The sequence below is a fragment of the Labeo rohita genome, chromosome 9 (assembly GCF_022985175.1).
Source record: "Labeo rohita strain BAU-BD-2019 chromosome 9, IGBB_LRoh.1.0, whole genome shotgun sequence".
NCBI classification, from domain to species: Eukaryota; Metazoa; Chordata; class Actinopteri; order Cypriniformes; family Cyprinidae; genus Labeo; species Labeo rohita.
The window spans coordinates 10,234,690-10,262,590 of NC_066877.1; the positions used below are offsets into that span (position 1 = coordinate 10,234,690).

At 36.9% G+C, this 27,901-nt stretch overlaps 1 protein-coding gene, 1 long non-coding RNA gene and 1 pseudogene across 2 annotated transcripts; all 3 read right to left on the reverse strand.

The window, feature by feature from the left end:
* Positions 1-1,744: 1,744 nt before the first annotated feature.
* On the reverse strand, positions 1,745-6,159 carry tuba8l3 (tubulin, alpha 8 like 3). The gene is made up of 4 exons (XM_051118782.1): positions 6,023-6,159; positions 3,356-3,578; positions 2,954-3,102; positions 1,745-2,847 (listed from the first exon to the last, which is right to left on the reverse strand). Exons 1-4 carry the CDS (start codon positions 6,023-6,025, stop codon positions 1,870-1,872), a joined length of 1,353 nt encoding a protein of 450 aa, XP_050974739.1. The 5' UTR covers positions 6,026-6,159; the 3' UTR covers positions 1,745-1,869.
* Positions 6,160-6,653: 494 nt separating this feature from the next.
* Positions 6,654-9,295, reverse strand: LOC127170644 (tubulin alpha chain-like; annotated as a pseudogene).
* A 5,650-nt stretch (positions 9,296-14,945) lies between these two features.
* Positions 14,946-17,781, reverse strand: LOC127170646 (uncharacterized). Its single transcript, XR_007828388.1, has 3 exons — positions 17,654-17,781; positions 15,222-15,337; positions 14,946-15,034 (listed from the first exon to the last, which is right to left on the reverse strand). It is a non-coding gene; the product is annotated as an uncharacterized LOC127170646 (long non-coding RNA).
* Positions 17,782-27,901: the final 10,120 nt, after the last annotated feature.

Here is a 27,901-nt window from a genome sequence, read left to right on the forward strand (position 1 = left end):
ACAGTCACCAAAAACATCCTAACAGTCAAACAGCAGTGTGATGAAAACTTTTATAATATAAAACTTACTTTACAAATTATAAAAATACTCTATAACTATGTACAGTATATACAGTATTTACATACATAGGTCCCGCTGTGTGATGCTCCATGTGACACTGTGATGACTCAGTGTCTGGGCTTCTTCCTTCGGGGTTCCTCAGGCAGAGGCTCTTCAATGACGTCCACGTGGATTCGTGGAGCGACGCTTCTGCTGGTCGTGAAACTCTCAGTGACCAGGACGCGTCCGTCTGGCTGCTCCGTCTCCAGCAGTGAAGGGCAGTTGAGCGTCTCCCACAGGCGCTGCTTGATCTTCAGTCTCAGCTCAAGGCTGTAGGGATGCTGTCGACCGCTGCGTGTCTTCATCATGGGCTCCACAAAGCGGTAGATGTCCTGATAGCCCTGCACGCTGCAGCCGTGGATGGAGACAGGCTCTTCCTGCTGATACAGAGGTGCCGGACGCTCATCATCTGAAGAGGCTGATGCTGCTGCACGGATGTCAGGAAGGACAGCAGCATTCTTCAGGTAGCGCTCCTCCAACCTGTTGGGACTGAAAACTTTGGCAGAGATGCAGCTGTAGGTGTGATCTAACCTGATTACAGCTGCCAGCTGTGAAAGCTCACAGGCCTCTTGAATGGAAGAGACGCCCTCCACCAAAAATCCCCTCAGGTGACTAGGAAGAGCCCTGCTTTGTCTGGGGCGACGCTGCTCCATGAAGATACCTGGAGAAACACTTTACAGAATTGGACAAATTGAAGAAACTCACCAAACTGTAGAGTTGAAGAGCTTGTATCACTTGTGATCAGCTTCAAGGCTTCAGAGACAGTATGTTGATTTCAAATATCAACTCAAGCTGCTGTTACTGACATAGAATGTTGAGGTTCATTTAAATGTAAACAACACTTGACATCAGCAGTCAGTCAGAACAGCTTGGGCTCTATATGTTACGTGCACTACATACTTCTCTGTTATCATTATCGTCTTCATTTACATTTATATATACATTTTTTATATGAGTGTGTATGTAGTTGTGCTTATGAAGTCCAGCATCGCTATAAGACTTGCTCTATGTTAATAGTCCATACCACTTACTGAGAAGTGCTGGTAGGCTGATAACTGGTTGACTGGAAAAAGCACATTTCCACAATGGCAGTGTTAAATTTTTGCAAGCTTCTGCATGGCACTAGGTGTCAGTATAAGCCTTAGATTTCTTGAATGTGGAAAAAAAAACAAAAACTTCAGACTACAGACAGTAGAATAATCAGTGAAATAGAAAATAATCCAGAATTTAGTGAAACTGTGCAACTGACTTTAGGATGAATGGAAATGCCAACAGATTAATTCCAGATTGATACTGATGAGGTATCTCTCCACATATTATAAACTTCCTTAGTGCCTACTGTTATTTTATTTATTTTATTATAATTTATTTGTAAGTCATTTAATATTTCTAAATCTAAAGGTATTTCCAATGGCATTTTAAATGGTTTTAAAAATATTGAAAGAAATGGATTGTTTTATCTTGGCCGCCTTATAATTTTTAGGTATGGGGAAGAACTAACAGAAGCCACAATAAGTAACTTAATAAAATGTGCTTAAAATATTAAATAATTAAATATGAAAATGCTTTTTTGTAAAAATTGTTTTGTAAATGTATGAGACCAGAGAGAAAACACACACAAAACACACAAAAGAATACATTCTTTCTTTTCTTATTCAAATTTTATTATTATAAAACCAATTGTAATGCAAATTGAATGTCAAGTAACTTCACTTTTTGCATAAATCTTAATGGTCAGATTTAATTTTGCCAGGCAGTAGTTCTGCCTCTTTAATATTCTTCTCCCTCTTCGTCTTCCTCTCCCATGCTGTCAGTGCCGACTTCTTCGTAATCCTTCTCCAGAGCTGCCATATCTTCTCTGGCCTCTGAAAACTCTCCTTCCTCCATTCCTTCACCCACATACCAGTGCACAAAGGCTCTCTTGGCGTACATCAGGTCGAACTTGTGATCTAGACGAGCCCAGGCTTCAGCAATGGCTGTGGTGTTGCTCAGCATGCAAACGGCTCTCTGAACTTTGGCCAGATCTCCACCAGGAACCACAGTTGGAGGCTGATAGTTGATACCTACTTTGAATCCAGTTGGACACCAGTCAACAAACTGGATGGTGCGTTTGGTCTTAATGGCAGCGATGGCAGAATTGACATCTTTGGGCACCACATCTCCACGATACAGAAGACAGCAAGCCATGTATTTACCATGACGAGGATCACACTTCACCATCTGATTGGACGGCTCAAAGCAGGCGTTGGTAATGTCAGCCACAGAAAGCTGCTCATGATATGCCTTCTCAGCAGAGATCACAGGAGCGTATGTAGCCAGAGGGAAATGAATACGTGGGTAGGGCACCAAGTTGGTTTGGAACTCGGTGAGATCCACATTCAGAGCTCCGTCGAATCTCAGCGAAGCTGTGATGGAGGACACGATCTGCCCGATGAGCCTGTTGAGGTTGGTGTAAGTGGGACGCTCGATGTCCAGGTTTTTTCGACAGATGTCGTAGATGGCTTCATTGTCCACCATGAAGGCACAGTCAGAGTGCTCCAGGGTGGTGTGGGTGGTCAGGATGGAGTTGTAGGGCTCCACCACTGCTGTGGACACTTGAGGAGCAGGATAGATGGCAAACTCAAGCTTGGACTTCTTGCCATAGTCGACAGAGAGACGCTCCATCAGCAGGGAGGTGAACCCAGAGCCAGTGCCTCCACCAAAGCTATGGAAGATGAGAAATCCTTGAAGACCAGTGCACTGATCAGCCTGTTGGAGTAAATCTGCTTATTAGAAGATACATCTTCATATTTATTAATGCATCTAAGTCAAATTTATTTGGGACTTTTCCAGGTTGAATTTTTATAATCCTCACCAGTTTGCGGGTCCTGTCCAGCACTAGGTCAATGATCTCTTTACCAATGGTGTAATGACCACGGGCATAGTTATTGGCAGCATCTTCTTTTCCAGTAATTAGTTGCTCGGGATGGAACAGCTGGCGATATGTGCCTGTGCGCACCTCATCTGAAAAGAAAAAAAAAAATGGAATCTAATCGCAGCCAAATGATCTAAACTCGGGTTCTTTTTTATTCACAGTAGCAAATTAGAAGAAGAAGGAATTTAAATGGTCCAATAAATTCAAAGGTATTTTTTAAATTAAAATTATTACTTCTTATCAGGACATGTATTTTGTAGAACTGTGCTTTTCCAATAGTTTGTAAAATGGTTTTCATGATCATTTAAACAGATTATGTTCTGTTTCTCAGGTTCAACTTACCAATCACAGTGGGTTCCAGATCAACAAAAATGGCACGTGGAACATGTTTCCCTGCTCCAGTCTCACTAAAGAAGGTGTTGAAGGAATCGTCTCCTCCTCCTATTGTTTTATCACTTGGCATCTGTCCATCCGGCTGAATACCATGCTCCAGACAGTAAAGCTCCCAGCATGCATTTCCCATTTGGGCCCCAGCTTGGCCAACATGCATAGAGATACACTCACGCTAGAGGGAGAAGGAGGGTAGAATATATTATGTTAATTTGTACATATTTTTGCTAAATACTTTAATAAGCTAACAAGTCACAGTAACATATTAGTTCTTAATATTTAACTTTTAATTAACTTTAATATTTAGCAAAAGGCCCAGTCCTCAGCTAACTTCTAAAGGGAACTTAAAGTTTCTGAAATAATTTAAAATAAGGCAAAACAAGCATTAAAATAATAATGAAAAAAAACTAAATATCAAGATATTTAGGGCCCGAGCACCGCTGGTGCGAGGACCGTATTGGATTTCTTCAGTTTCTTCTTATACTCCAAATAAATTGCATTTTCAGGGCCTAAACTTGCTTGAAAACTCATGAAACTTTGCAAACATGCCAAAAGTGGTGAAATTTTACATGTGATATGGGTTTCAGAAGTGGGTGTGGCAAAATGGCTCAATAGCACCACCTATAAAATTTTAACAAAGTGCCCCTTGAAGCTGCATTTTACATACATGTACGAAATTCGATAGTCACATGTAACACACCAATACCTATGAAAAAGTTCCTTGGTATGAAGTCTGAAACCCAACAGGAAGTCAGTTATTTTTTATTTTCTCTACAAGTTTTGTGCCGTTTTTGCCATTTTCAGGCCTTGTGTTTAAATGAACTTTTCAGATCAACACCAAATTTGGTCAGTGTAATCTAAAGCCTATTGTGATGTTAAATTGTGAAGATCTTGACTTTTCGTCTAAGGGCGAGTCTGACAAATGTCAATGTTTTGCCATTTTGTTGTAACCCATAAAATATCCAATCTGCCCCAAACTTCACACATTTGATAAGAGTCCTGGCCTGAACAAATCTAAAGATCAATATTCCATTATAATCATAGCCTCCTGCTGGCAACACGAAATTACTTGTTTTGCACTAACTTAATCTTACAATGTGTCTATTCTGCCCAAAATATCACGTTTAGTAAGAGTCCTGGCCTGAAGACATCTAAAGCCAATATTCAATTACAGTTATAGCGCCACCTGCTGGCAGCAGGAAGTTTGGCACATATAATTGACTTTAGCATATTCCTCCTATATTTACCACTTTAAATTCATATTGCTCACTGCTCACTGTTTTCCTAAGTCACTGGGTGGTGGTGATCCCAGGTGCGAGGGCCCTTTCAACACTGTTTACAGCTTTAATCCTTTGTAATTTACTCCTTTAATAACAGTTTATTTCCTTGGAAGAATTAGAGTTCCCAAAGTCTTGACATTTTTTTTCTTGGATTTTTTTTTTAAAGATCTGGAAAAGTCATTTAAATTAATAAAATCTTAAAACGTCATGGGCATTTTTATAATGAATGTATGAATGGAAAAATGCAAAAGCTACGCCAAACAAATTAGTTTATTGTATATTTAATTATTTAAATTATATTTTATTTCTTTTTATATATAAATATATACAGAAACTAGCTCATAGATTAAAAAGTTTTGAAAAGAAAACTCAAGTTTTGTTGTAGCTAATGTGGGGCCTTGAAAAAAGAACCACTGAACTAAATGTGTTCTTTTATTTTTTTGAATAAGTAATTTATATACTTAGGTCTCTTATGTTCAGCGTTAACGTGCTGACTCAGCACAAAGCTCAAAACTCTAACATGAATTTTCCTAAGCTTTTGGGCTTGTTGTTCAATGGAGAACTCGTTCTTTTCGATTACATTTACATGCATGTTTACCCTCTCCTCTAGATTGGGTCATAGGATCTCTATAGAGTACAGAAGAAGAGACTGAGTGTGTTCCTTTGAGGCCTCAGTCCACCCCCTCCCTGTCCCAGCTGTACACTCGCCTTTGTGTAACACAGAGATATCTCACTCGGGGCTTGTCACTAGAACAGTTATACCTATTATTCTGCCATGCTCCAGATTTTGTCACTCATGATCTCATCTACTACCAATGCCTCTCTGTATGTCATAAAGGCATGAATGTATTCATTCTCTTAGTAATAACTGCATGCTGCAGTTCCCCTTTTTCTCCTCTTTAGTTAACTGAGGTTCAGTGAGCTATTTTGGCTCGCTAGACCCGCCAAACATAGATAAATGTTATATTCAGAAAAGGCAAAGTACTGGAGTTTCCTGCTGACATGTGTGTCATAGTCTGAGATCAGGCTTTGAAGGCCGTGGCCACATCCTCTGTATAATGAAAGACCAGCCTTGTGTCTGAAACTCAGCATGGCTTAATGCTTTACTTTTGATTGTTTTTTATAAATCTGTTTCAGTAGTTTTACTACACATCTTCCACATAAAAATAATACACTCATGCAAGATAATTTTTTTAAACTATCATAGAGTTTACTGAAATCTCCTAATGTGCCTGAAGTGCACAATATCTGAAATAATGAACATATGTGTAGTACAATAGAGTGATTTACATATATAAAAAAAATAGAATTAAGAATCGATCAAGCACTATGAACTTACCATCTTGTCAGATTTCCCTTCAGGCCGACTTGAGGATTCGGAAAGAGAAGGCAGATGTGGAGAAGAAAGGAGAGGTGGGGTTTTTATAGAGAGGGAAGAGGGAGGAGGAAGAGAGGGGGGGTTAGCAGGAAGTGGGATCGCCTGTTGGAGTGAGGATAGTCGCACAGAAGGGCCGTCCTTCCTAGGCAAGCATAGTCTAGCTCCCTCTTGGGACTTCAGGGTCTGTGAAAACCATCTGGCTTCTTTACTAGCTTTTTCGATAATGCTAAAAGCCAAGAAGGAATTTTACAGGCTATATGTCAAAGTTCTCCATGGTCACGTGTTAAAGTTTTATAACAACTGCAGGAAAATTGATATCTTGACTATTTGTAATATAATGCTTATAGCAGGATATTGTATTCTTTGTAATCCTGCATGAAGAAAAGCACATTTAAAGCCTTCAGGGTGAAAGTGTTATTTTATATCACTAATTACCTAGACTAAATCTTTTGTGTGTAAAAGACAACTTTTGTGTCGAAGTACTGTAAACGTAGCCCTCTATCTGAAAACTGATATGTCTTTTTCTGTTTACAAAGCATAAAAAACACTATTGAATAAGATTTTCTATACAGAAAGACATTAACACACAGGCCCAATTGTCATCAGACTTTAATTTCTGTGCTACATTGATAATGAAAGCACTGACATTATCCAGCCTCTCATAGTGATGCCTATTGACATGTACAAACAGCTGAATCATGAATAACAGCTATAGCAGGTGGTCATTTTTGTGCTGCATAGACACCGAAGGGGGAAGGGTGTTGAGCTGGAAAATATTCTGTTTTGCATGTATGCCTTTATCATGTTTGCATGTGCAAATATATACAGATTTGAAACAGATAACATTCAACTGTATCACATAAAGGGTGTTTAGATAACAACTAATTCTTAGAACTCATCATCAGACTTTTGTATTGTATTTCTGAAGTGTGTTTTTACTATTTTAATAGATTTAACTTTTGCATAGGACATAAAAAGCAGAATGCATTAACATTTGGTATCATGAACAAACAATAAACATTTCATGAACTAACAATGTAAGCTTTTAAACTGTTTACTAATATAGGTTATTTAAAATTACATGTTATTTCATTAACATATGTGACCCTTGACCACAAAACCTCATAAGTAGTATGGATATATTTGTAGCAATAGCCAACAATACATTGTATTTTTCTTTTATGCCAAAAATCATTAGGATATTAAGTAAAGATAATATTCCATGAAGATATTTTGTCACTTTCCTACTGTAAATATATCAAAACTTAATTTTTGGTTAGTAATATGAATTACTAGGAACTTCATTTGGACAACTTTAAAGGCGTTTTAGATTTTTTGGATTCCAGATTTTCAAATAGTTGTATCTCAGCCAAATAACAAACCATACATTAATGGAAAGCTTATTTATTCAGCTTTCAGTTGATGTATAAAAAATTATACTTTATATATAAAAATTATACCCTTATGACTGGTTTTATGGTCCAGGGTCATATATTCAACTTAAAATGTTAAAATATAGTAAGATTGAATGCTCTAAAAGTATTTTTCATTAACGTTAGCTTTTGCATTAACTAAAATAATCTCATGAAATGATACCAAAGAATGTATAGCCCCAAAAAACATAAAAGATAAAGATAAAATTAATATCAGTTACCCTGAGATTAAAAAAACAAACTGCATTTAAAATTCCACTCCGTCCTCATCATCGCCAATGCTGTCAGTGCCGACTTCTTCGTAATCCTTCTCCAGAGCTGCCATATCTTCTCTGGCCTCTGAAAACTCTCCTTCCTCCATTCCTTCACCCACATACCAGTGCACAAAGGCTCTCTTGGCGTACATCAGGTCGAACTTGTGATCTAGACGAGCCCAGGCTTCAGCAATGGCTGTGGTGTTGCTCAGCATGCACACGGCTCTCTGAACTTTGGCCAGATCTCCACCAGGAACCACAGTTGGAGGCTGATAGTTGATGCCTACTTTGAATCCAGTCGGGCACCACTCTACAAACTGGATGGTGCGTTTGGTCTTAATGGCAGCGATGGCAGAATTGACGTCTTTGGGCACCACATCTCCACGATACAGAAGACAGCAAGCCATGTATTTACCTTGACGAGGATCACACTTCACCATCTGATTAGACGGTTCAAAGCAGGCGTTGGTAATGTCAGCCACAGAAAGCTGCTCATGATATGCCTTCTCAGCAGAGATCACAGGAGCGTATGTAGCCAGAGGGAAATGAATACGTGGGTAGGGCACCAAGTTGGTTTGGAACTCGGTGAGATCCACATTCAGAGCTCCGTCGAATCTCAGCGAAGCTGTGATGGAGGACACGATCTGGCCGATGAGCCTGTTGAGGTTGGTGTACGTCGGACGCTCGATGTCCAGGTTTTTACGACAGATGTCGTAGATGGCTTCATTGTCCACCATGAAGGCACAGTCAGAGTGCTCCAGGGTGGTGTGGGTGGTCAGGATGGAGTTGTAGGGCTCCACCACTGCTGTGGACACTTGAGGAGCAGGATAGATTGCAAACTCAAGCTTGGACTTCTTGCCATAGTCGACAGAGAGACGCTCCATCAGCAGGGAGGTGAACCCAGAGCCAGTGCCTCCACCAAAGCTATGGAACACCAGGAAACCTTGGAGGCCAGTGCACTGATCAGCCTGTTGGAAAAGATGAGAAAGAAAGCTTAAAAGACTACAATAGACTAATTTCAGTCAATTTTTTTTTTAGACTACAAAGTTTACCAGTTTGCGGATACGATCCAAGACTGAATCAATGATCTCCTTGCCAATGGTGTAGTGTCCCCTGGCATAGTTATTGGCGGCGTCCTCTTTTCCAGTGATGAGTTGTTCTGGGTGAAAGAGCTGGCGGTAGGTGCCTGTCCGTACTTCATCTACATTCAAAGAAAGAAGTTTCAGTTGTTGTATTCTCATATACAAACATCCCATGTATTTTAAACAATTTTTAATCAAAAAAAGTCCCATACCAATCACAGTGGGTTCCAGATCAACAAAGATGGCACGTGGAACATGTTTTCCTGAAGCCGTCTCGCTGAAGAAGGTGTTGAAGGAATCATCTCCTCCTCCAACAGTCTTATCACTGGGCATCTGTCCATCTGGCTGGATACCGTGCTCCAGACAGTAAAGCTCCCAGCATGCATTACCAATCTGTGCTCCAGCTTGGCCAACATGGACGGAAATACACTCACGCTGCAGATTGAGAATTACTTATTTAATCATACAGACTAAATATATAAATATTGAAATGATGTATAATAGAAGAAAAAGTTACCATATTGAATTTTGTCTTCCAGCCGATGCTCAGGGTTCGGAAAGAAGCTCTAAATGTGTCAAAGTCTGACACGGAACATATTTATACCTGGAGCGTCATGCGGTAACAGTGTTCTCTGTAATCGGAGAAGCCGCTGATGTCGATACTATCTTCAGGTGAAAAAAGGAGGAAGACAAAAAGAAAAATGAGGTTAGCACCTCCTACACTCATAGGAATAGTTTATTGTTAGTGCAAGATAGGAATTTGAATAGACTGGTGAACAATATTACAATAAGCTCCTTTGATCCTCCAGGGAGCATTGTGACAAAAGCACAGCTGAGCAAACTCTATGCCTTTACATGTGCAAAATCTTGGTTCATGTATTCTCAACAAAGAAGCATATATCTAAGAAAGAATTTGTAGGTTACTCATGCAGAGGAACCACTTTCATGAATTAATAATGGCTCCTCTTATTACAGAGAGTAATGCGATATCCTCTGTGTGTGCTCTGAATGAGGTTTGCTGGAGGAGAGTGAAAAATAGTAATACAATAGTTGCTCAGATTGACTTGTATAGATACTGTGAACTATATACCTTTAAATTTTCTTTTATGTGGCTTCCTGAAAATTGCAAAAACACAGTACACATCCTTTTTCTTGTAACCCTGGCCTGCATGCTGCTTAGACAAAGCCTGTTTGAATGTGAACAGAATTAAGAAGATTTAATAGTTCCTAATTTATCAATGTCATGTCTCTGTGATTATGTATCTGTTTATGCAAGTGCCTTCAAAGCAACTTTCACTTTTAATGTGTGTGTAGAAGATTAAATTTCACTGTTTCATGCTCTGCTTCCAGCCTTGCTCTGGCTTGTATTGTTATTACAACCAAGTAACTTACAAAAAATGGTTTTTGAACTGGTTTGGGTTTCAGTCAGAGTATAGTGTTGTCCACTTTTGTATACTGGCTTATACAGTATGTTGCTTGGTAAATTATTTCTTCTTCCTACAGATCAATATGGACTCCATATGTCGACTGTCACTTTCTAAACTCATTCAACTTTAATGTTAACTCACTTGACCTCAAAAGATGGGATAAGTTTTTATACTGGCCTCTAGTGGTTGTAAAAGGTAAACAACAAACATGGCATAATCTGAATAGATGGTGCATTCAACAATTTGACCATCAGATGGCAGAAAAGTTATAGATTTCCAGTCATCTTGTTTCAAGATGATTTTTCAATCAGTAATAAATGTTAGTAATTGTTATAGCATACGCAAATCAAATTTGTTTTTCTACATTTTTGCTAATTTGCCTAAAATTTTAATACCACTATTGACATTGTTGGTGTTTGATTTGTTCTGTTACAGTAATTGTGACTGGATGAACCTGTTTCCCCATCTGCTTGACTGGTAAGTTAGGGCACTTTAAGATGGTCATTTATATACAGACAGAACAAATCAGATGTCCTTATGCTAAAAACATCCAACTGCATACTATATGGTATAATTTATAGCACTAGTGGGTATTTATTTATGATCTGTCCATGTTTGCAACTAATGAATGTAGCTGAAAAAACACTTCTGCACTTAAAAGATTAGTTCAGTACAGAATTAAAATATCCTGATCATTTTCTCACCCCCTTGTCATACAAGATGTTCATGTCTTTCTTTCTTCAGTTGAAAAGAAATTAAGTTTTTTGAGGAAAACATTCCGATAATTTTCACCACATTCTTCAATGGTGGCCAATGGGCATTTTTTTTAATGCAGCTTCAAAGGGCTCTACACGATCCCAGCCGAGGAATAAGTGTCTAATTCTGTGAAAAGATTGGTAATTTTCTAAAATCTAAAATAATAACTACACATTATGCATTCATGTTGGAAAGTTCACAGGTAGCGTAGGCGAAAGTACTGACCCAGTGTATACAAAGCAAACATGCAAAGAAAATCAAATGCCCTTTACAAAAAAAAAAAAAAAAAAAGGTAAAACAACGTCAGACAATGTTGAAGTTGGAGGACAAAATGAGATAGAGGTTTTTGCCCTACCCTACCTTTTTGAACTAGGTGAAGAACTAACACTTTCCTAACATATATATAATGTCTGAAGTCACAGACGAACATTGCAGAGCTAGTGCAAGACGAGCATTTGTGGTTATATAGTATTAGGGCTGTGTATTGCCAAGAATCTGGCGATACCATATCACAATACAGGGGTTGCCCCATATTATGATATTTCTTATGAATAGGACATAATTTTAGGAAAGCTGTAATTAAGAACACACCACCATATGCAAACCATTCAGTGTTACTAAATCACGTTTCGTGCAGTACGAGTAAAGGGGGAAAATAAAGTGCCTGCAAGATTCTTTAGTTGTTAAATGTATAAAATGTAAGCTTTTATAAACAGACCATATATATTTTTAGACCCTGCTTTACAATTTAAGCTTACAATTGTAACCATGTCAGACCATTTTGATCTGAACTTAAGAATTGCATCTGCTTAATATCAATAAAAAATTAAGTGCTTACAGGATTCCTAAAGAAAACAAAAGAACTGTAAAATAAATACAGATATTGGACATTTTGAGGACCCTTTTGTTCTGAGAATTTCGCAAGTTTTGGATTTCCCAAGTTTTTCAGTTTGTAATTATGCTCCGCGTGGAATCGCCGAGACCGCGACGCGAGCACCGCCTCAACTGCACAAAACAGCCCCATCACGAGAGAAAGCGGCTGGCAGCCGCGTAGCTACCCTAACGCGCCCGGCGCGAAGGTCCTTTCGCGGGACGCGGCAAGGAACCACGGCGCGGGCGCTGCCTCGCATGCACGGGGGCCATGGCGTTATTTTAATGACAAATGTCGAGAGCGCATTATTGTAGCGCGAAATTAGATTAATACAATGCGCGAGCGCGAATCTCTCCACTCGCACGCGGATTTCCTTTGCTCTCGCACAAAACCGGACGCGAGTTCTCAGATTCACGCTCCTCTCTCTCAAAGTGTGCGTGTGCGCGCTCAAACTGTGTCCTATGCACTTGCAAATCTCTCCGTGCTCATTCGCTAGAAAATAATTCTTTTCACACCTGGATTAAACGTTTTTCAATATGCGCTGAAAAAAAACATCTCAAACCAGATTTTTAGTGTCTTTCCTTTATTTTTTTATTGTTATATTTTTGTTTTAACATACACTGGTTATTGTACTTCGTTTTGCTATCTCTTTTATGTACGTATGCAATCAAAGATGGATCTTTAATCGCTTTAATTCTGAGCGATTTATCTAAGCAACATATCATAGCCAGTGGCTCTAAAGACTTCATATAAAAGATCACTGTTATGTCATATGTCAGATTTATGAAAATAATTGCAATAAATTCTCAGTTTTCCTAGCTATTTCTTATATATATTTGATTAATATGACTACATATTATTAAATTGTAAAGAAATTGCAGATCCATCTTTGGAATTCCAGCTTCATTTCCCTATAGCCAATAAGATTTCATATAGAATTTGTATCTCTCAGCCGTAAAAAAAATCTGATTGGTTGATAACTTTTGACAACGTTTAAAAGAATTATTTTCTAGCAAATGACCACGAAGAGATTTGCGAGTGCACAGGACACAGTTTGAACGCGCACACGCACACTTTGAGAGGGAGGAGAGCAGGGCCGGCCCAAGCCTTCAGGGGGCCCTAAGCAGAATTTTATTTGGGGGCCCCTCTGTGCCACCAATATGACTAATTATTGTCAATCCTTTATTATTCGCACACTACAAATCTAACACACCCAATATAAATTTTATTTTTTTTTGTAGCTGTGTTGTTTTTACCCTTGCTATGATCTTTAATTGTAACAGTAGCAAACCCACAGGAGTAGTCAGGTGTTAATTTGCACTTTAACATTCAAAGTCTTGCAGTACCAGTTGGCATACTTAATGTGGTGTACTGAAAAGTAGCAAAATAAACTAGTAGACAATGCTCTTACTGTAAACACTTTAACCACTTTATTTTTTGGCAACATGTAAAAAGTGCAATACAATCAACTACAAATAAAATAAATAATATAATAAATAATAAAATATAAAGCTAAATACCAAAGAACTACAAATTAGTCAAATACAAACAGTTATAAAGTTATAAAACAGAAGCTTATTTTTTATTATTAGCACCAAGTTTATAAAACAATTTTTTTTTTATTACAAAAAACTATAATCTAGGAAAGTTATTTTTACACAGAATGCAAAAACGTGAATCTTAATCCAGCTAAGTAATATGTTGTATTATAATATATTAATATTGCAAATCTTAAATTTGCGGATGTTAAATAAAACATTAACTTTCTTGTTTGCTTAATTAACTAGCCAGCTAAGGTTAGCTTGCAATTTAGCCTCGTTTAGTTTATACTCATTTTTTTTTAACTTACCTTTATCTTGCTGTTTTTTCTCTTCCTCTGATTTCTTCCGTTTTCTTTTTTCTGCACCAGAAAGATATGTCCTTTTTTGTGACATTGTTAATCGTTTTGCTGCAGTGACGCTGCTTCTTCAATTAATTTAAATTACCTCAGTCAGGCATCGTATGGCTGTCATACTCCAACTGTGCATGCATCCTGCAGGAGCCAGTTAAAATAATATTGCGTTGTTTTTTTTTTTAATTGAATAATGGATTTCATCACCAATATGATATCCATTGAAATATTATACATATATAAATAAAAAATAAAAATAAAAATAACGATGTAATTTCATGTACTCTTGGGGGCCCCCTGGTGGCCATGGGGCCCTAAGCAGCCGCTTAGTTCGCTTATGCCTTGGGCCGGCTCTGGAGGAGAGACACGTTTTAAGTGCGCGCAATCTCTCTGGGCGAGAGCAGCGTGAATCTGAGAGCGCGCGTCCGGTTTTGTGCGAGAGCAAAGGAAATACGCGTGCGCATTGTATTAATCTACTTTCGCGCTACAATAATGCGCTCTCGACATTTGTCATTAAAATAACGCCATACGCCACACTTTACACCGAGGCGGGAGCAGGAACTATTCTTTCATTCTCCATTAACATTAGTGGCGTACCCATATGGTAGTATTTCCTGTCACTGTTTAAGTTCAGAGATAAGAAGACTGCAAACTAGCGGTCAGGATATACACTCAAAACGAAGCAACTGTCATGAATCTTGTATGATTTTTATTTTTTTAAATATCGATATTCCATTTTTGAAAATTGATACAGTATCGCCAAACAAAATATCGCGATACACACGTGTATCGATATTTTGTTACACCCCTATATAGTATAGAATTAAGTATAGAAAAGTATGGAGTTTTTTCTTTTTTTTTTGGAAAATGACCAATTGTTTTAATAGATAAGACGCTTATTCCTTGTCTGGGATCGTGTAGAGCCCTCTGAAGCTGCATTTAAACTACACTGTAAAACCTCACGAGTTACGGTAACTCAAACTGTTTAAGGAAACCAATTGCTTTAAGCCATTTAAGTTTTAAAACCAATAAATATGAGTACTATAAACTCATATACACTGAGTTAAATTAACTTATTTATTTATTTAATTAACTTATCACAAAAATGTATTGAGTTGAATTAACTTTTTAAAATTTTTGAGTTAAATGAACTGATTTCATTTAGCGAATTTCACTGTTAGGTTTTACAGTGTACAATTTTGACCTTCATCCGCCTTGATCCCCACTGAAGTCCTCTTTGAAAACCCCCTTTTTTTTGACTAAAAAAAAAAAAGACATGAACATCTTGAATGACATGGGGGTGAGTAAATCATCAGGAAACCTTAATTCATAAGTGAACTAATCCTTTAAAGTTTAAATCAAAGAGTTTAGTATTTAAGGCCCAGGTTAATGACAAAACTACATTATTAATTGACAATCCAAAAAGAACAAAATCAATATTCTTACTTTTTTTTTCTTTCCATACAGCAGATATTTGTTGTGGGCCATATGAGTAAAGGCTGTGAGGAGCTGTGCAGTTCGGACCACAGCTTTCAGCCTGATGGCCAGATTCCCATGTCAATCTTCAAAGAGATAGATACAAAGGCAATCAGCCAATCAGTGTTTCCTGTGCGTCACTTTAGATAGCACAGACAGACTGATTTACCAAAGGCAAACTATAGCAACTAGCTTAAGAGAGTATCACCGTTATACTACCTCACTAAAATGCTAAATATTTAACAAATTCTGGATGCATGTTTCTGAAGATAACCCATCCATTATCCATTGTGGCAAAAACTCCACTAGGAGGCAGTATAGTCATGCTGTTTTGGTGAGAAGAGTATTTTCATATACTGTATTATACCTGATATATATGATTTTGTAAGACAACTTATTTATTCAAAGTAATTGAACATTTCTTAAAGGGATAGTTTACCCAAAAATGAAAATCCTGTCTTTAATTACTCATCCTCATGTCGTTCCAAACCGGTAAGACACAGGTAACACAAATCTGATGAAATCAGAGCTTTCTGACCAAGCATAGACGGCAACGTTCAAGGCCCAGAAAGGTAATAAAGACATCTTTAAAACAGTCCATGTTACATCAGTGGTTCAACCATAATGTTATGAAGCTATGAGAATGCTTTTTAAGTGCAAAGAAAACAAAAATAATGACTTTATTTAACAATGTCTTCGAAGCGTGTTCATGGGTACCACAGCACATGTGGGTCTAATGGGTTTGGAACTACATGAGGGTGAGAAACTAATGACAGGGTTTTCATTTTTGGGTGAACTATCCCTTTAAAGAAATTAGTTGAAAGTGAAAATGTGTGATTGCATGGATACTAAAAGACATTATTTAAAAAAATCCAGTACACAGAATTAGGGGTATTGGCTGGCAAAACCAACACTAAAGACATGTAAGTTTAAGAATCAGTCACTGAAAATTCATAATGATTTTTTTTTTTTAAGAAAATAAAGTTTGTGTAATGCAATATACAATATACACAAATATACAATTCTGTATATTTGCAAACACATAATAATCCTGTTTCCAGGTTCACATTTTACTGGAATGTATGTATATAATATTTATATGCGGCTGATGAAATTAGGCAAAGAATTCACTAAGCAGCGGCCAACAGGTCTCAGACCATCACAAAGAAATATGTTGGCCAATAGATTTACAGCCATCAAGGTCAGCAAGCTCAAAGCGATGTCGTACCTCTTTCCATGTCCTAATTAATCACTAGAGTGACCTTAACCCTGTAGCTCATACACACACAGAGGAATGAATTACACTTTGATTAAAGTTTGCCACAGTTACGTCCTCACCAACAACCCTGGGTCTCATGCTTACAGTGTTTTTGATTGGATAGTCTTTCACGTATTACCTTTTTACTGGTTGTTTTTCATAGCCTATACTTTTCCAAAAGAGAAAATGAAAGGATTTTGGCTTATTTTTGAAAAGATGCATTAAATTTTTCACACACCTGTGAGCATTAACTCTCTATATATTCTATTTTGCGTCTTTTGCAGAAATGGACTGCATTAGGTTGATATATATTAGCGGAGTAACAGAAATAAAAACAGTCATAAATAATGGAAAATTTAGAGTAGGAAAAAATGTCACTTATTTACAATACAATGAAACATGCTGTGTGATTAAGAAATTATATTTCTTATGTAATCTAATTAAGAATATTTCCTATGCTGGATTTAGATGGAGCCCCTGGGAGCAACTAAAACACAAATGGTGTGAAACTGGCAATGGCATTCAGCTGTTAGCTGATTACATTGATTCCATTTATTTGTGACCGTTTTCCAGTCACTTCACTCCTGAAGGTGAGTATTTCATCTCCATATAAACACTTTGGACTCAGAGCCCTTTCTGTAAGCTTTGAATCTCACTGAGAATGCAGATTGGAAAACGCAAAGCGTTTTGGGATAATCAATACTGACATGGATCAATGCAAATAATTATTGATTTAATTCATTAACACACTCCACTTTCCCCTCATTCACTTACGCAATTAGAATATGAAATGCCAACAGCATATTTATTAAAATATATTTACAAATCATCTATCTGAGAGCTGGAATTGGGAAATTGTAATAAACATTTCACTGCACTGGTATGTGGAGACCATTGTGGTCTTGATCTACAGTAAAAAAAACTCTTCAGCAGCCTAAATGGACACTGTTAGTGTGGAATTCAGATTCTTTTATACAGGTTTTGAATCTTTTGATTTGTATGTTTGCAGTGGCCAGAAAGCAAAATCTATAGTTGACACTCTCTTTGATCTGTTAATCATTACTGTTAACTACTTGCAAGCTAACTCTGAGAACTTTAAGTAACATTCTGTAAAATTCTGAAAATTCTGTCATTAATTACTCACCCTCATGTTGTTCCAAACCCGTAAGACCTTCGTTCATATTCAGAACATAAATTAAGATATTTTTGATGAAATCTGAGAGCTTTCTGACACTGCATGGACAGCAGTGAAACTGACATGTTCAATGCCCAGAAAAGTAGTAAGGACATTGATGAAATAGTCCATGTGACATCTGTGGTTCAACCGTAATTTTATGAAGCAATGAGATGCGTCTACGTGCATGAGAGTTCCATGTGTTGTGACAAAGACTGACACAGAAGAGGAAGTGTTGCATAAATCATCATTTTTGTTTACGCACAAAAAGTGTTCTTGTAGCTTCATAATATTATGGTTGAACCACTGATGTCACATGGACTGTTTTAAAAATGTCCTTACATTGTAATGTTTTTTTTTAATGTTTTTATTCAGGCTTCCATACTTTACTTCCATAATTTAATTAATTAGCTGTTTAGTTTTATAGTCTACAGTGTTTCATTAGTACTTTATTGGCCTCTAATACTTAATTATTTAACTTTCTGTTTTCATGTTGTTCAACTCTATTTTAACAAGTTTAAATAAAATTTGCTTAGTTTAAACTTGTATAGTATTTAAGTCTGAAAACAACACTTTTGTAGACACTATACAGTTGAGGTCAAAAGTTTACATGCACCTTGCAGAATCTGCAAAATGTTAATTATTTTACCAACATAAGAGGGATCATACAAAATGCATGTTATTGTTTATTTAGTATTGACCTGAATAAGATCATTTCACATAAAAAACGTTACATATAGTCCACAAGAGAAAATAATAGTTGGATTTATTAAAATGACCTCATTCCAAAGTTTATAAACACTTGATTCTGACTGTGTTGTTACCTGAAGTGTTTTTTGTTTAGTGATAGTTGTTCATGAGTCCCTTGTTTGTCTTGAAAGGTTAAACTGCCTGCTGTTCTTCAGAAAAATCCTTTAGGTCCCACAAAATCTTTGGTTATCAGCATTTTTGTGTATTTGAATGCTCCATAAGGAAACATGATGCGTTAAGAGCCAGGGGTGAAAACTTTTTGAATTTGAAGATCAGGGTAAATTTCATTTATTTTGTCATCTGTAGTTTCTGAAGGGTAGTACTAAATTAAAAAAATAAAAGATATTTAGGGAAAATAAGAAAAATGTGTCATTTTTCCTTCTGCAATATCAGTGAGCGTTTGAACCTTCTGCAGTATTGAGTGTGAAAAGATGGATCTCAGAATCATACAGTCATTGTTGGAAAGGGTTCAAATACTCAAAAATGCTAAAAAACAAAAGAATTTGTGGGACCTGAAGGATTTTTCTGAAAAACAGCGAGCAGTTTAATTGTTCAGGACAAACAAGGGACTCATGAACAACTATCACTAAACAAAAAATCATTCAGGTTACAACACAGTATTAAGAATCAAGTGTATGTAAACTTCTGAATGGGGTCATTTTTATAAATTTAACTATTTTTTTCTCTTGTGGATTATGTGTAAACATATTTTATGTGAAATATCTTATTCAGGTCAGTACTAAATAAAAAAAAAAACAACATGCATTTTGAATGATAACTCTTATTTTGGTAAAATAATTAACATTTTGCAGATTCTGCAAGGTGTATGTAAACATTTGACCTCAACTGTAGCTCATAGCTTAACATCGTTCAAGAGAGAATATTATCAGGATGTTCGCATAATGAATTCAAAATAAACATTCATATAACCAAGGAAAATATTTAAAAATATTACAAAAAGATCGGTTTTGGCTTTTAAATAGTGGCTACTTCAGGTGTATAATCTCAGTCTGGGCTGTTAGGCTGGAGACATCTGTTCTTGGTGTGAGTTTGTGCGTGTGTGATTTAAGGGTTATGATTTTGACCGTTTCTCTGGTCTCTTAAAGTTCAGATCAAGGGGTATTACGAATGGATTTACAGAATTTGTAACATGGTTTAATCCTGTGGCAGTTAAAGCACACTGGTAATTTATCGGCCATATCTTAACATGAGGTTTGATAGGGTCTAATTGGTGGATTAAGGCCTTGTTAAAACAGATTAGGACTGATGGGATTATGTGGCTGTGAGAGAGATGAGACAAAACAGGAGACACAGCACAAGTTAGGGGTGTCAGTTTACAGGGGGAATTAGTTAATTAAAGTAGCCCAGGAGGAGGCGTAGGGTTGTGATTTATTCCTGCTAGTGGGTGGTGGAACATTTGCGTATTCTTCCACACTGTTGTCAGAGCGAGAGTGAAAAGTCTTCATCAATTTGTACCCATTATCATGTCAATAGACTAAGAGGGGATGGGCATAAATGCAAATGCACTCACACACACTTCTGTTCCCTCCATCTGTGTGAGTTTTTGAAATCATTCAGTTTGATATGGGATTCTCTCCTTGGCCAACATTCTCTCTCTCTCTCACCCACTGTCACACACACACCCTCCAGAGTCCTTTTACCGTAAACCTTATTCATTTTCCTGAAACAGTGACATAGACAAGCCCTCATGTTGATTAAATTGACGGACAGCGTTGGAACACCAGGACTTTGCTACCGTTGCTTATTTTAGCAGAAAACCACTAATATTATGTAACAGTGTCAGTTTATCTAAATACACAAAATGTATTGCAAATGTTTCTGCACTTAATCTGCAGATTGTTCTCACACTCAAGGTCACAAGTAAAAATGCCCTCTGTTGAGTTTAGCCCACCTGGACTCATTGTGACAGCCCCAATACTTTGCATTTGCTCATTTCAAGGATTTCAAAGGACATTTTCATGTTGAACTTTAGTCAGAGAAACAGAAATAAACATTTCCAGATATGCAGCACAGAAAAAAAACTTGAAAGCACTTGAATCCTCAATCAAAGTGCATTTTAGCCTAGTTCTAAACTTAATCTCCTGGTCTCTATTACTGACACTTTATATAATAAAAGACAGATTATATATTCTGAACGCTAGCTATGCCGAGAGCCTTTAATACCTCATACGCACTTAAAGTTCTCTGTGATTTGTTTTCAGTGACCTGTAAACAATAGCAGGTGTTATAATGTCAACCATTTCAAAAGACAAATGACAATCTGTCCTTTGATGCTTATCCATTGACGACTTCTGCACCTACCCGGGGCCCATTGAAGAGTCACACTGCAGCATGGCTCTTTACCAATGCAAACAGCATAAACAAACAAACTCAGAGACACAAGTACGCAAGATTATATCTGTGGGTGAGGTCATGTGATTTCATAGAGCATTCATTGTCATTTTATTCTTTATTCAAAAGTCAATTTTAGATGATCTAACTGCTGCTGAATAAACTCGTATGAATAGAAATTAATCCCCATTCAATTTGTCTTTGTGAGTCAGAAAAAAAGAAAGAAAAACAGTTGATACTGTGCTTATATATTAATCAAACATAGGACTGCTGAACATGTTATGTAATATTATTATATTATATTATATTACATGTAATACTGCATTAATAGAATGGATTAATAGTGAATTTTGTTCCTGTAGCCCAAATGGTACTAGAATGGTGCTAGGGATGGGGTAAAAAAAATACAGATTTCTCGATTTTAATCGATTCTCATTTTTACAAAACAATAATGCTTCTTACATCCCAAGAATCCATTAGTCTAGCCTGCTTTTAGTTAGAGAACAAAACACTGTTGTGCTCCTCCAATTCAATAAATCACAATAAGCTTTGTTCTTTGTTATTTTTTTGTTACTGTTGATATAAAAACAGTCTCAGATTTTATATTCTGCCCATTTTATTACAGTATTTAAACAATAAATGCCATTTTGGTGCTGTTTGGAGTGAGAGATTTCTGTAGCGCCTCAGTTCAGGAGAAGCGGCACATAAACTGATTGTCTCCTCCACTTTAACCAATTTCAGCACATGAACATGAATGAACATCCGAAGGTAAAAGAAAGAGTACAACTTACCGAAATCCGCATCCTGTCTCATGTAATCAATGTTTTTAATCAATTGCGGAAAGAGGTCAGTATAACAGCTTGTAAACAATGTCCTCAGAAAAACCATGTTCGGTGACCATAAACTCATTAGCTAGCTAAAAAAAATGAACTCTATAGGAGAATTTGGCTAAACATATGCACCATATGACATATTCATTATAATTTGTTGTAACTGTTCTTCTATGTTTTATTTTATGTTTGAATAAATCCGTCAAGTTTTTATGACAGCCACCATTTAAAGGTGACCTGTTGGATCACGTGTCCCTTAATAACCAATCACATTACAGCCTTTGCGTTTACAGATACTATAAGAATGAATGAGAAGTGCCATAAGCTGAATTCCACCTTTTTCAAATATCAGTGACTTTAAAAATAGTAATTGTTAACTGTTAAAAAAAGTATTGTTTACTGTACAACATGTTGAAGCTTAGCAGACAGGTTGTAGATTTATTAAATGATAAGCCGTTCCACTAAAAATATGTTTATTCAGTGTAGTACAGCCTCTCCATTGACATCCATTCAAAAAAAAAAAAAAAAAAAAAAAAAAAAAACGGCCTCTGGTCTCCTTTCCCACATACTGTCAGACCGGAAGCGTTTGCATTAGCCGTTGTGCTTGCTTTTTCAGCTAATGGTTGCAGACTTGCCTTCTAGTGGCTTTGTCCCGGCCCCCTTTTCAGAAGAGGGTGGAACTTCAAGAGAGTCAAATTTTATAAGCCCACTTGTGATTACATCGTCAAATTCAAGCGGTCGACTTCACATTGCTTTCATATGCAATTTTTTACTTCTACATTCCTATTCATAATCATTCTGGTAGCATGTAAAGGCAGCATCAGTGAAAACAGGCAGAGACAAGGCTAGCATTAGCAACATTAGCCTTACAGAGTGCTAAGAAGCTTTTTCAGAAAGGCAGTTTGGAAAACAAACGTGTGATACCTACTTTGTCTGGAGCTGACATTCGCGCATACAAAGCATTGGTATTAATTCCTAAACATATAAGATACATTACAGATTTTTTCCGGGACATTAACTTCAAAAATAAAATTTAACGGCTCAGGTGGAGGGAGTCTATGGAGACTTCTATGTTTGTTGGTGCATCCTAAAACACAGCACTTGTAATGCCTCTTTAGTGCTGACATTGTATATCTCCAGCAGCTAACACGAGAAAACAGTAATGGTGGACTGCTGCTCTTTACTGAGGGCTCAGTGTGTATGCTAATAGGGCAGAGATTGTCACAAATGGGTGGGATTTCTCCCTACAATGATGTGTATGTAGGGAGAAATCTGGAATGCCTTGTTCTAAAAGACTGTTTATGATTTATTGTAATTATAAAAAAAATTAGTGGGTGGATTTTTACCATTATAGTTGTTTTCACAAACTGCGGCCTCACAGCTGTGTTCAAACACCTTATAAAAGTGCATAATAGGTCCCCTTTAAATGTTTATATTTGAAAAAAATGAATTGGTAGAAATATAGTAATGCAAATATAGTAGAAATATAATTATGCAATTGTAACTTTATTATAAACAATTCATTTAATGTAATTTAAGTGTTTACAAATCTGTTCATATTAATTTAAGTCTTAATTTTATAGTAATGTAGTACCAACCTACTCATGTGTATTTTACAACATTAGTTGACAGATTTTTTTTTTTCTTGAGGAAATGTGGCATGTGCTATACCTGATATTTATCCAAAATAATCAATTTCAATCTGAATCGAATTGAAACAGCTTGTGAATCAGAATCGAATCGAATTATGAAATCTGTCAAAACTCAGCCCTAGTGCTTACAATGCCAAGGTCACATGTTTGATTCTCATACCAATAAAATGCATACTTCAAATGCACTGAGAGTCACTTTGGAGCATCTGTCTAATGCTTAAATGTAAATCCATGTCTAGGTGTTTCAGTTGCATGCGTTCCAATTAAATTCTATTTGCATTGTACATGCTATAGGTAAAATGTTTTTGTAATGCTAAAAGACATTAAACTAGGCATTAATCAGTGCTTACAAAGGGCATATTAATCACTCGATAGGAACAGCAGGACATTTAACTAATGCATGACCAGATGTACAATTTAGCAGTGCTGCAGTTTTTTAATTAGTCCAATTGCAACCAATGCCCAACCCTCCATCCACAACACAGCATTTAAGGGTTAAGCAGCCTGATAAATGGCTTCTTCCAGTGAATACAGGCTTTTGGCTGTGCTGTGGCTCATTCTGGCTGTGTTTTCCCCCACCATCCTCCTCCTCCCTTGTGTCTCTCAGGGGTCAGTCAGTGAGACGATAATTGAGAGATTCCCAAACAGTAATCTCTTATCTGCCTGATTGACCTCAAGTCCTATTCAGTAGAAAGCAACCAAGTGACATCTGTTGACTCTGCTTGAAAAGGACATCGCAGCCTGCATTTGTTTAAGTGGCTGTACACCCTTTGTGACGGCAGTGTCCCCTGCTTCTATAAAAATGATGAGCTGTTAAACACTCCAGCTTGTTTTCAGAGGTGGCGTTAGCTTGTCTTGATGCTAAGTGGGCAATTCACAGGGAAACATACAAAGGAAATCAGATACATTGAAAAAATACACCAGTTCTTCATAATGCAAGTGTCCCAGGAAATCTTATTTGGAAAGAACAGGGGGTGGAAACCTGTTGTTTTTACAGTTTAATTCCACCAGCTTGTGCTTTTGATTCAGATTCTGCATAAATGTATTTTTTTAATCATATTAAAGCTGATCTAAGAAGAAATGACAAATTGAAAATGGTTTTAGTATAATAGTCACGTTTTAGAATGCATGCGCCTACAAATGTTGGAGACACCCGATGTATGACCTTCCCAGTTTTGACTCCAAACGTGTTGCGGGCGTATCTCAATAAATCATCCGTCTTAATCAAAGTAGAGCCCTCCTCCATCACTAAAGCAGTGCGGCGAGTCCAATTCCACTACACAATGCGGCATAATGGAACTATTTATTTCCATAATGCCGCATTGTCACTGCGATGTTGCGCCCTCGGGACGATGACGGAGAGGCGGAGGGATCGAGGAGAGGTGACGAAGTGCTAGAACAGAAAGGGTGGGGGGTTTCTAATTAGCGAATGAAATTTCATGTTGGGCTCCATAGGAGATGAATTAGCTTTTGACAGCTCCTCCCTTTCAGCTTGTCAGAACCTCTGACAGAACGGCCAGTTAACGGATTGCTAATTCCTCTTTTAGGCCCCACCGGTTCGGACTGCTGTACACAACCAAGACTATTTCCTAAATGGGCTGCAGTTGTATGTAGCAGCGGCAACACGCAACTTTACATAGATGCAATTATACTGGCCTAATCTCATGCAGAAAATGTAACTATTTTAAAGGGTTAAGATCACTTTCAGAACAAAAATTTACAGATAATTTACTCACCCCCTCGTCATCCAAGATGTTCATGTCTTTCTTTTTTTAGTCGTGAAGAAATTATGTTTTTTGAGGAAAAAATTTCTGAATTTTTCTCCATATAGTGGACTTCAATGGTGCCCGTGAGTTTGAATTTGATGTTAAAAAGTGTATAAATTGTAATTTTTTCTAGAAAATGACACTAGATAAGAAACTTCTTCCTTGACTCGTTTAGATCGTTTAGAGCCCTTTGAAGCCGCATTTAAACTGTATTTTGGAAGATCAGACTCGGGGCACCATAGAAGTCCACCATATGGAGAAAAATCTTGAAATGTTTTCCTCAAAAAGCATCATTTCTTTACAACTGAAGAAAGAAAGACATGAACATCTTGGATGACAAGAGGACGAGTAAATTATCTGTAAATTTTTGTTCTGGACGTGTACTAATCCTTTAAGAAAGCTTTATAGTTAAAATGAAAATTACCCCATGATTTACTCACCCTCAAGCCATCCTAGGTGTATATGACTTTCGTCTTTCAGACGAATACAATCAGAGTTATATTAAAAATGTTCTGGTTCTTCCAAGCTTTATAATGGCAGTGAATGGCTGTTGAGATTTTGAAGTCCAATAAGGTGCATCCTTCCAGCATAAAAAGATCTGTACTGGGGGGGGGGATAAAGGTCTTCTTACGCTACACCTACATCCTACGTCATCTGCTGGAAAGCCACTCTCTCGTGAACATGCATACGACTGTTAGCGGAAGCTAGAGATTACGGTTTAGAAAGTTTTAAATATGGATTTGCTTCAGAGAGCCTTTATTAACCCCTGGAGCTGTGTGGAGTACTTTTTACAATGGTTGGATGCACTTTATTGGACTTCAAAATCTCAACAGCCATTCACTGCCATTGTAAAGCTAAGGAGAGCCAGAACATTTTTAATATAACTCAGATTGTATTCGTCTGAAAGAAGAAAGTCATATACAACTAGAATGGCTTGTGGGTGAGGAAATCATGGAGTAATTTTTATTTTTGGGAGAACTATCCCTTTCATTCCTGTAAAGGTCAGCTATTATCTGCTACTATCTATTATCGTCTTGCCTTTCTCTCTCTGAACTGTGTATTCTGGTTCAAGACAGTTAGGGTATGTCGAAAAACTCCAATCATATTTTCTCCCTTAACTTCAAAAATCTTTTCAAAATCATCCTACATCGCAGCAGAAGTACCGACCCAGTCTTGCAAAGTGAACATGCAAAGAAGATCAAACACCCTTAACAAAAAAGGTAAAACAGTGATATATGACGTTGAAGGAGAACATGAAATGGGAGTTTTTGTCTGTCATGAACCGGAAAAAAAAAACAGTCCAGGCAGAGTAAGACAAGACATGCGTTTGGCATTAAAAAGAATATAAATTGTATTGTTTTTATGAAAATAACCGATCGTTTCGCTAGATAAGACTCTTCTTTCTTGGCTTGTTTACAACCGCATTTGCGATTGTTTGAAGCCACACACAAGTTCAAAATCGGGGCACCATATCAGTCCATTATATGGAGAAAAATGCAGAAATGTTTTCCTCAAAAAACATAATTACTTTATGACTGAAGAAAGAAAGACATGAACATCTTGGATGACAAGGGGGTGAGTACATTATATGTGAATCTTTATTTTGGAAGTGGACTTCTCCTTTAACAAATATGTCACCCTAGACCACAAAACCAGTCATAAGGGTCAATTTTTTTGAAATTGAGATTTACGCATCTACTGAAAACTGAATAAATAATATTTCCATTGATTTATGGTTTGTTAGGATAGGACAATATTTGACTGAGATACAATTTGAAAATCTGAGGGTGCAAAAAAATCAAAATATTGAGAAAATCGCCTTCAAAGTTGTCCAAATGAAGTACTTAGCAATGCATATTACTAATCAAAAATTAAGTTTTGATATATTTACAGTAGAATCTTTGCTTAATATCCTAATAAATTGTTGGCATAATAGAAAAATCAATAATTTTGACCCATGTATTGTTGACTATTGCTATAAATATACCCTTGCTACTTATGACTGGTTTTGTGGTCCAGGGTCACATATATTACATTTTTAATTAAACTTTGGTAACTTGGTAACACTTTAGTATAGGGAACAATTCTCACTATTAACTAGTTACTTATTAGCATGCTTATTATTAACATATTGGCTGTTGCTTAGTAGTTATAAAGCACATATTCTGCGTGATCATATTCTACATCTCTAATCCTGAACTTAACAGCTACCTTACTAACTATTAATAAGCAGCAAATTGGGAGTTTATTAAGGCAAAAGCTGTAGTTAATGGTTTGTTAATAGCGAGAACTGTACCTTAAAGTAAAGTGTGACCAAACTTTTCATATTTCACTATAATTTGTAATGGAAAAACAGTTACGTTCAGAAAATGTGCATAATTTTCACCAATGTTCCTTAGAGCCAATTTCCAGTAATGAGGAAGATACTAAATTATTCACAAGCCAGATTTGTTTCTGGATGAGAATATGCTTTCTTGGACCCTTTTTGTGCCCCATGACTTGATCCCCCATAGATCAACACCCATTTAAAAACACCTAGCAGCCTACGCAGTCACTCTGCAAATTGGCATAGATTTGCAAAGCAAATATTAAATTTTAACGACAACCTTCCAGACAAACACAGAGATTTAATGTGCGCATGTCATTATCTAAGAGAATATTTTAATGAATTCCTGATGGAAATCAGATGCTGTAATTTATGAATGACAGGTTTATGATATAAAAGCACAGACATAATCAGTGCATAAAGGGATCGCTGGCTGTACGCAGATGCTATTTGTTTCAGGGTTATTCTGTACAACAAAACAGCAATTGGTTTGTAAACTATACACATTTTGATTGGAATTAAAAGGTAAAAGATATCAGTTT